A 10820-nucleotide genomic window follows, 5' to 3' on the forward strand; every position below is an offset into this window, starting at 1 on the left:
TTTGATGCAGTTCTGGTCTCATTTCTTTAATGTTTAAAAATAATAATGTTCATGTCAGATTTTGTGTTTGATTGGCAATGCTGCAAAAGAGTAAATTAATACTTTTGTCACCAAATACAGCATTTTTGACTCTCACCACTCATCCTTGAGCTAAACACTGTACGTGATGCATGCAAGTTTTAATTAAGAATAGTAGATAAAGAATAAGAATAGCCAGCTGGAGATATTTAAGTAGCATTTCTAAACTATTTCATAAAGTACTGTATTCTACATTTACTGCAGATTTTAGGCATGTTTGAATTATGAGGTTACAAGTTATTAAAGCTAATTTCAATTATAGTTTTATGTTAAAGGATGAAATAGATGACTTTAAATAGCATCTTGACTGCAACAACTAGCAAAAATAACTGACTTGCAGACTTGTTTTGTCAGAAAACGCCTGTTTTAATATGTAAATATAGTGTTATATATTAGCATTGTTGTAGGTAAGTTAAGTGAGATCTAGCACGTGTGTTGTTTAAAAAATACATAAATCCATTAAGACATAAAATACATGAATAGAGGAGGGCTTAAATGCCCAAACCCACTTTGGTACTACTGGGCGGCGCAACTGAGAACAATGATGTTCTACTTCTCTGAGGAGAATGTGCCACTGTGGAGAGAAATGGAAGGTGGTGCATTGAAGTTGCCTTTGCCCATTTACCTGTACTCAGCTAAGTCTAAGAAACTCAAAAATAACACAAAGAATCCTATGGCCAAAAATATGATTGGCGTGTGGCAACAGGTTAAGAAATATCTCCAAGTATCTGACTCGCTCTCAGTATTCAGTCCGATATGGGGAAATGATCACTTCCCCCCAGGAAGAGGTGAGGGGGGGTTTAAAATTTGGGCGGAACAGGGGTTACAAAAAATAGGAGATCTTTATAGTCCTGATGATACACATCTGATGTCTTTTGATGAAATTGTTGTCAAGTACGACATAGCTCGCAGTCAGTTCTTTAGATACTTGCAACTGAGAGATTTTATTAGAACTCAACAAAATCAATCCCTGTTTATTCCTAGTCTATCAAAGCTCGAAGAAATGATGGTGAGAGATTGCCAGGAAAGGGGCATAATTTCCAAAATATATAATGAACTGGTTGGTGAATCTTCAGAAACGTCAGTACGTAAACTTGAGTCCTGGAGAGAGGACTTACAGGAGAATATCTCCATTGAGGAGTGGGAGAGGGCGTGCTCCAAGGCACAAATACAAACAGTGAACTCACGTTTGAAACTTCTGCAGTACAACTGGTTAATGCGTTCGTATATGACCCCAGTTAAACTTAATAAATTCAATAATGACATACCAGATGTTTGCATAAAATGTGACAAGGAAAAGGGCACACTCTTCCATTGTTTGTGGCAGTGTTCTCAAATAAAGGATTTCTGGGGAGAAGTGAAACAGTGTATTGAGGAAATATTAGAGATAAAACTACATTTAGAACCAAAAATTTTTCTATTGGGTATCTACCCAGCTAACTGTAACATAAGAAAGAAGCATAGATTATTTTTAGATATAGGTCTGTTGTTGGCCAAAAGAGTCATTGCAATTGCTTGGAAAGAGGTGGATAGACCAAGGATAGGTAGATGGCTTTCAGAATTAACAGCAACTCTGCCCTTAGAAAAGATTACGTATACAATCAGGGGAAGGCAACCAATTTTTGATAATATCTGGGGCCCCTTTAATAACTTCCTTGCTAATAAAAACTTGTCTTGTTTGGGGGAGATATCTGGGGACGACCCATAAGTAACCTCCTGCAGTTCATTTGGGGAAAAGGTGTACTGTCTGATTTTGAATTTCTGATTCATGTGTAGTGCACACTGGTGAGAATGGTTGTGCACGGTAGGTTTTGTAATTTCTCCATTTTTATTTACTTATGTAGTGTTTGTTTATTACTTTATTGTGTATTTCAATTTCCTTTGTCTTTAGTTATTTATTTTTATTTAATTATTTGTGTTGTGATGTCATGTCTTGGTCAGCTGATGGACAAGGTTCCGCGGGGTTTGGGGCAAGAGGTTTGAGTTCTAATGGCTATATGTAAATGTCAGGTTGTTGGAAAATAAATAAAGATATTGTTGGAAAAAAAATACATGAATAATGCCTATATTAAATACTTAATGCATTTTTGTGTTAATAAAATCACTTATTAACTTGGTAATTATTTCTTAATAATTGGTAATATTTTATTAATTTTGTTATATTTTATTAACTATTTTTAATTAATATAGTATTGGGTTTTTTGCAACATAATACAATTTGATTTAGCTTGATATTTATATACCGTAGTTATAATAAATTCGTTAAGACATAGAGTGTGTTGTTAATTGCTTACAATTTATTTAAAGCTAAGAAAATTGCAATAGAAAAGGCAAGATATTAAGATTAATTTCATGTTTGCTCTTTTGTTTGTTTTAAATGCTTCTCTAGTACTTCGGTGGTCTTTTTCTTTTCTTTTTTGCACCCCCAGATTTCAGATTTTTTTTTAAATAATTGTATCCCAGACAGATATTGTCCTATCCTAACAAACCATACACCAATGGTAAATTTATTTATTCATGATAAATATGACGTTTATATGTTTTGTGGTCCAGGGTCACGTTTGTAAGCCGCTATGGTTAAAAGCATCTGCTAAATGTAATGTAAATATAACGTTTGAGGGATAGCAAGCTAAGAAATAAATACTGATTATTAAATACTATAATAAAATTAAATACACGTATGTGATCAAATATTCAATATTTATACCGACGAGGGACTCTTATTTTGACACGCGGGCTGTTGTTCTGACACATCCGCCATTTAACGGAAGTCCGTGTCGGATCTCGTTTCGGATTGACAACAAAATATCCAGGAGTGAAACTGAAGCAGTAAACATGCTTCGGTCATCGCTGAGCTGAAGCGGATTCGAGCTGACATGGAGTGCTAAAGCTCTCTCAGTGCGGAGCAGCATGGAGGAGATGCAGGGGGTCGAGGATGATAATCATAACTGTCGCGCGCAGGCTGAGAGTGTGTGTTCACCTACACAGGTGTGTGTGGACCACGACTCCAGCAGTGACACCTGTGAGTCCACTTCTGCGCTGCTGCTCAACTCCACCGCCAAGTTCCGTAAGTTACACCAACACACCCCTGTTTATCAGTTTCCACTGGCTACCAGTAACTGCTTGCATCAAAGTCAAGTTATTAATGTTTACCTTCAAAACCACCACTGCCTCTGCATGTGATGTGACTCTAGAAGGTTGTGTTCGTAAAGTGAACGTCACTTTATTGTTCATTTCAAAGAAGCACAAAATCACTTTCACGTACTTTTACATTAACTGTTCCTTCCTGGTGGAATGAGCTGCACGACTCCATCCCAGCAGCTGAGTTCTTAGAAATAACTAAAAACACTTCAATCTTTATTTAAGTCTCTAACTCTAGCACTCTATTCTAATTCTATTTTATCTGTGTTGACTTGACCCTCTAACTCTAGCACTCTGTTCTAATTGTATTTTATCTATTTGTCGACCCGACCCCTCTAACTCTAGCACTCTGGTCTAATTCTATTTTATCTATTTGTCGACTTAAACCTTTAACTCTAGCAGTCTGTTCTAATTCTATTTTATCTATTTGTTGACTTGACCCTCTAACTCTAGCACTCTGTTCTAATTCTATTTGATCTATTTGTCGACTGGACCCTCTAACTCTAGCACTCTGTTATAATTCTATTTTATCTATTTGTTGACAACCCTCTAACTCTAGCACTCTGTTATAATTCTATTTTATCTGTTGACTTGACCCTCTAACTCTAGCACTCTGTTCTAATTCTATTTTATCTATTTGTTGACTTGACCCTCTAACTCTAGCATTCTGTTCTAGCACTCTATTCTGATTTAAATTTGTTAATAAATATTACTTCTCATTAACTGTATTGATTGTGTAAAATTTTTGTAAAGCAAAATATAAATAATTTAAACGATGTTTGTTATTTATATGTTTTTATTTACATAAGAGTTTGGGATCAGCAAGATTTTTAATGTTTTTTAAAGAAGTATCTTTTGCTCATCAAGGCTATTTGATCAAAACTAGAGGGAAAAAAAACAGTAATACTGTGAAATAGTATTACAGTTTAACGCAAGTTTTTTTTATTTTATTATACTTTAGAATATAATTCATTTATGTGATGCAAAGCTGAATTTTCATCAGCCGTTCTTCAATGTAACATGATCCTTCTGAAATAATTCTGATTTATAATCAATGTTGGAAACAATTGTGCTGCTTAATTTTTTTTGAACCTGTGATACTTTTTTCAGGATTCTTTGATGAATAAAAACTTAGAAAGAAGAGCATCACCATGTCTTTACCATCCGTTTTTAACCATTTTACACATACTTGCTAAATAAAAGTATTAATTTAAATTCTTTAAAAAATTGATTCGATTCCGAACTTTTGAAAGACTGTATATATAATATTTTATATATGTGTGATTACTGCAATACTGTATTACTGTTTGATACCATCAATATACTGCCAAAATACTGTTTGTGTAAGCGATAGAGGCTAGTTTTTCAGCAGTAAGTGTCACGCGTGTTGCTTCTGCTTGTTTGACGATGTCTAGACTTGAACGTGATGACAGCAGAAGAATACAAGACGGTTTACTGGCCAAAACTTGAGCGAGCCATTGAGCATCTGCTCACTCAAAGCCCGATGGACCACATCTCCATCTCATACGAACAGATCTACAGGTCAGTGATGCTTCACTCCTGAACGAGTCTGAACGTGCTGCTCATCTGAGATTTAATACGTCCTTCTGTGTTCCTCTTCCAGTCAGGTTTATAAGTGTGTGTGCCAGCAGCACTCGGAGCTGCTCTACAACGATCTGATGTGGAAGATCAGGTCTCATCTAGAGCAAGTGTCTTCTGAGCTACAGGTCAGTGCAGACACACATTGAAACCTGTTTGTAGAGTGCTTCTGTTGGGGGTAAATAAAGGGAGCTTTTAAATCGACCACGATCGAATCATTGATTCTTTTACAGTCATATGATGTTTGGATTCATACATTGATATAGATGACAAATTATGATCTACAGAATTTTTGTAAAAAATTATATATTTTAAGTAATCTGTTCACGTTTGTTTTTTTATTTTTTTTATCCAAAACATTTTTTTTTAATCAAGACTTGATTTTTTTATAAGCAGAATTAATGTCTAAAATACAAATAACTTTTTTTAAAATGTGTATTTACTTATTTTTTATTAATTTTTATTAATTTTATTATTTTCCTATTATTTTTATTCATTTTTATAATCCTGTTGTTATCAAAATAATGAATGCATTAATTACATTTTTTTTAAATTGTTCATTTATATATTTTTGTATTAAAGTTTTTAGAATGTAGATTTTTATTTTTCAGAAAAAGCAGTGATGCCTATATTTGGTATCAAAATGTATTCATAAATATTAATTTTTCTTAATTTTCTATTGTATTAATATTTATTTATTTTGTATTTATATATATATATATATATATATATATACATATATATATATATATATATATATATATATATATATATATATATATGTATGTGTGTGTGTGTGTGTGTATGTATGTGTGTGTGTGTATGTATTAATAAAAATGATATTTTATATATATATATATATATATATATATATATATATATATATATATATATATATATATATATATATTTTTATTTTTATAAATTAATTTTGCATTGTTTTCTTGAAAAAAGTAAAGTGATAAATGCCTGGATTAAAGATAATTTGTCGTATATATAATTTTTATTCATGCATTTATTTTATATCTTTATTATTGTTTTTCTAATTTTGTAATTTTATTTTTACAATAAATACCTAAATGAGAAAAATGACTGTAAAGCTGTTGTCTCATCTCTTCTGAAGGCCGGTCCAGCAGAAGATTTAATAGAAAACTTTAACCGGGCTCTGACGCGCTACACAGCCGCTCTGCACTGCATCGTTCCCGTCTTCATCTACATGGTAACATGCCAAAACTCAAAAATGAATGCCTTTGAAAGTGCCTCTGTCCTTCAATACTTTCAATGTACCTTGTTCTGACAAAAAAAATCCCCAAATTCTGTTTTTGAATGTAATTGTTATCATAAAACGTTCCTTGTTTTACAAATACTCTGAACTCTATATCCATTAATCTACGTTTTGTTAAAGAACAAGTTCTACATTGAGACGAAGCTGAACCGCGACCTGCGGGACGATCTGATGAAGCTCTTCTCCGATCACGTCGCAGAGAAACACATCGGCACGCTCCTGCGTGAGTGCACATCAAACACAGTCTTCGCGCTTTTTGTAAATACATTAATTTAAGTGTCGTTATTTGTTTTTCTCAGCTCTTCTTAAAAAGGCTCATTCCATGCCGTTTCAAGTCAAGCCATCAACTATGGAGAGTGTTGTGAAAGGTCTTTATGCCCTCCGGCCAGGTGAGAGGGATTTCTTTAGCTTTTAATGCAGGTGTACGTTTAAATATCTCTATGCATCGCTCTGTGTTTGTTATGCCTTGAGTTACAGTTTCAGAGAGTTTGTTTTGTGTCCGAGTGCATGCAGCATTTGCATAAGCAAACATTTCTCTGTTTCGTTATCTGTATGTGAAGCTGTAGCTACTTTACAAGAAATAAAAAAATAATAACACATTTACAGTGGCCCCAAAACAGTTCGGACTCTTTAGTTGCACACAAAAAATATCAATCCAAGTGTCATCCGCAAGCAAACGAAGCTGGAGCTTTTCTCAGAACATTTTTCTCTCTCTTTAAATTCACGAAGAACCTGTTCCACAAGATCCGACAACCACGACTTTTTGTATTCATTTACAACAATATATTCACACACTTCACTAGGTGAAATGTTTTGATTAAAAAAAAACTAGGTATTTTTGCCAGATTTGCGATATCCGATATATATCTCTGTATTTTATAGTTTTTGAATTTGGACTTTAAAAATCTGTATTTAATATTATTTATTTCACTTACCACCCAATATTGTCCAAACAAACGATACATATTAAATGCTATGAAAACAAATAAAGTTAATGTAACCCTTTATATTATGTGCAGAAAAGGGTTAAAATCACATTTAGTTCTAAAATTGTAACATTACAATCTAAAAACAAAAAATACGTATTTTAAAGCACTAAACTAAAAATGAAAGTAATATCGAAATATATAAATGGTATTACATCGTATCGAATTGCTTGTAAAGAAAACATCGATATATTGTACAAACTCAGCCTTAATAGATGGATAGATATTACTGACAGCCCTATAAATGCATTTTAAGAAGTTACTTTATTAAATCACTTTTCAGTTTGATTTGTTCTGAATGCACAATAATCACAAGGCAGTTTGAAAATAAGTTAAAATTGAAATCAAGCCAACAATTTCCACTATATGCATGCACCAGACTAGTTAAAGTAGTGCATTTTAAGTCCAGATGGATGTTGTTGAGATGTGCGTGTTGTTTTCTTCTTAGACTGGGTTCCTCTTGCTCCGGCTCTGTTCTCCAGATTCATTCCTCAGATCCATCCTCCCGCTCTTGAATCTCAGCTCCTGTTTTATGCGGATCAAGATAAGAAACTGCAGATGGAGCTTCATCAGAAAGGTTTCTCCAGGTACGCTGTCTGCAAACCTCGAGCTGTGTCTGTGAATGATGTTAACTCACGTGACTGACGTCTGTTTCACAGGGGCGATCAGTCGAGGAAGCGAGCGAGTGAAGAGTCGTGACCGAGGAGTGGATCGATTACGATGAGACTCGCCGCAAGCTGCTGCAACTTAAGCCTGCATACTTCATTAACAATCAGTTCACGGCAGACTTTATCTGATGCAGAGACGTTCGTTCATCTCTTCACACAGTCCTCTGGGAATTCTCAGTTATTTGGAGAGTTCACGGAAGCATTAGAAAACTCTACAGCCTTTGTGGGATTGCCTCGGTTCTCTAGTTGTGGATTCGTTTCACAGTGTTCATCATATTTCCAGGTTGATTTGATTTGAAGCAGGCTCTCCTCTTTTTCCTCTCTTTGTCGTTTTATAAAATCATACGGCTTGCTGTGATTTCAGAAATGATGTTGCATCATGAATCTCTTACCAGGTGATGAATGAAGGTGTCTAAAATCCAGATTCTCACACAGTTATTTTATTTTAGACTCACTACTGTAGTTTTAAACCGTTTTAGTTGACACTTGATTACTATTTTACCTAATAATAATAACAACGTGCCTTTGGCTATTTGCCTTTTTTCATTTTTAAGTGAAATGTAAAATGCAAGTCGACCATTTATTATAACAGCTGTTGATTTTATTTTATTGTTTTGTCGCATGTTGAATCTGGAAGCACAAAAGTTTGTGAAAAACAGTTCAGATAAAGGACAGGTGTGATGTAAAGGGCTGCTAATAATTTGTCTGGAATAAACTCATGACACTGAAACAAGAATTGTGTTTAATAAATTTCATTAAGTCATTAAAAAGCAATATTATGTTTATAATGATTAATAGTTCATTAGTTAATGCCCATTTCATTCATGCATTTTCATATTTAAAGTATAATATAAGCATTATATAGTAATGTTATTATAATATTGTTTATGGCTTAATAAAAAAATATTATAAAGCTAAAAGGAAGCAAAACTTTTTTTAATAAACGCATGACTGACATTAAAATTTTTAAGAGCTAATAATTGTTAATAGTGAGTCATTAACAAGCAGTATTAATTTCTATAATGTTAAATATATCATTAGTTATCCATATATCTTCTTTATTTAGACATTATATAATAATTTTATTCTAATATTGTACATGTCTTAATAAAAACGATTAAACAGTGCCAGGAGAAGAGAAACATTGATCATATTTGGGATCATTTTTGTTTAACTCAGCTGAAAGACAGTTATATGTGTAAAATAATCTTTTTTACGAGAATTTCATTATAACCTCTTGTGAATGAAATGAGCAAAATGGCAAGAAGAACACTTGAAAATAAATGTTTTTTGCAAATTGAATACGAAATCTCTTGTTTTTGTCGTTTTCTGTTGTTTTGTATTATAGTTCAAATCTAAAAGCATTATGGTGTATGTATTGCAGTGCAAAAAAAAATAACTGAAGAGAAAACCATCATTATTATTTTTTATTAAAAAAATAAACATAAATCTTATCTTTCATTGGACTAAAACAATTGAAAATGGGGGGAAATCTCGTTATGAAAATAATTTTTTTTTTTTTTTTTTTTTCTCAATTACACTTTGGACATCCATAGAAATTCTTATGAGAATATATCTCTGAAGTATATTCCCATTCACGTTTACAATTTTGAGAGGTTAAAATCAGATCAGACCCAGAGGGATAAGCTCTAATAAAGTGTTCCTGTTAATATTTATTACATTTTTATAGAATTGTAATGTTTTGTGTAACAAAATGCTTTCTGTGTGCAGGTTTGAATGTAGTAATAATGATGCAAAAACTTACACTTCAAATCAACATTTAAAACAACAAAAAATATAAACCTTGTCAAAAAGTAGTCTTTAAGGATACCTTAACAAACATTTAAAGCTGCAGTAGGGAACTTTTGATGCTCTAGCGGTTAATAAACAGAAATGCTTGCGTGTTGCGGAAGAACATCGTAGCCGGAACTACTTCTCTCTGTTTATGTCTATGAAGAATCACAAAGGTATTGGGTTACTCCGCCGCGGTACCCCCAAAGCAATCTAAAATAGTCCGAATATAAACACTTATTATAGGTGCACCCTAGTGATTCAGGACAAGCTAAAAACACGGTTTGGAAAATGGATTCATGGTGTACTCACTTATTATATACATTTTTCTACATTTTGAACACAAACAAAGTTACGGACCGCAGCTCTGATTGGTTATTTTTTACCGGGAGCGATGGAGTTTCTGTAAATGGCAATAGGACACTGGGAGGAGCCAGAGGAGCTTGATTTTTTTCAAAGATTATCTGTCTCATATTCTACTGTCAGGACATAATGACAGGTTTAACAGATATGTAAAATATATATATTTTTACAAAAGTTACCTACTGCAGCTTTAAAACCACAACCTAATAAAAGTAACAATTATGTATAAAAACACCATGAAATTACAGGTTTTTCTTTTTGCTCTCACCAGGAGGTGCTATTCTGCCTTCGACAAATTGGATTTTAAAGAACTAGTCTCTATTTTAACCTGAAATACTGCATTAATGAAAAATATATTTTTTTTTATATAAAATAGAAAAAAATAAAAGTTGTCCTATTTTCAATGGGAAAATGTATCATAATTATTGCATAAATATTAATTAGAACCATGAAGTTCTCTCAAAATACAAAATAAAATTATTATAAAATTTTAATTTAAGTAAAAAAAAGAAAACAAGTTACATTACAGGTGTCTGGTCACTTTTGACCACGATTTGCACAAAGGGTTAAGTATAGAGCTAGAGCAGTGAAAATCCCTATTTCACCATCAGGGCAATAATTACGAATTTCCAATCCAATCAATCAATTCCAATCAATAGGAAGTGTGTCTATATCATCCAAAAGATATGGATGATATAAACAAACTCATCTACATCTTGAATGACTTGAGAGTGACTGCATTTCCAGCAAATGTTCATTTGTGAGTGAACTATTCCTACAACACCCATCATGCACTGCTTCTGTGTCCTCCAGACTGTAGTAGGTGCTTCACAAAGGTGTCACCCTTCTCTTGACAGCATTCTCAGTGGCCAATGAGACGCGATCATTCCCTGGCACACACTTCAAACC

At 33.1% G+C, this 10820-nt stretch overlaps 1 protein-coding gene across 1 annotated transcript; it reads left to right on the top strand.

Annotated features, from left to right (window-relative positions):
• The first annotated feature begins 2824 nt into the window (after positions 1-2824).
• cacul1 (CDK2 associated cullin domain 1) lies at positions 2825-8490 on the top strand. Its single transcript, XM_026223396.1, has 8 exons — positions 2825-3145; positions 4635-4761; positions 4844-4946; positions 5942-6037; positions 6224-6326; positions 6403-6492; positions 7538-7676; positions 7749-8490. Exons 1-8 carry the CDS (start codon positions 2989-2991, stop codon positions 7786-7788), a joined length of 855 nt encoding a protein of 284 aa, XP_026079181.1. The 5' UTR covers positions 2825-2988; the 3' UTR covers positions 7789-8490.
• Positions 8491-10820: the final 2330 nt, after the last annotated feature.

This window comes from Carassius auratus, chromosome 38, assembly GCF_003368295.1.
Source record: "Carassius auratus strain Wakin chromosome 38, ASM336829v1, whole genome shotgun sequence".
Classification (NCBI taxonomy): Eukaryota; Metazoa; Chordata; class Actinopteri; order Cypriniformes; family Cyprinidae; genus Carassius; species Carassius auratus.

Coding starts and splice junctions, on each gene's coding strand:
- cacul1 (XM_026223396.1), top strand. CDS start 2,989: ATGGAGGAGATGCAGGGGGTCGAGGATGATAATCATAACTGTCGCGCG. Junction 6,493..7,537: donor TCTTTATGCCCTCCGGCCAG/GTGAGAGGGATT, acceptor TTTTCTTCTTAG/ACTGGGTTCCTCTTGCTCCG. Junction 7,677..7,748: donor CATCAGAAAGGTTTCTCCAG/GTACGCTGTCTG, acceptor TCTGTTTCACAG/GGGCGATCAGTCGAGGAAGC.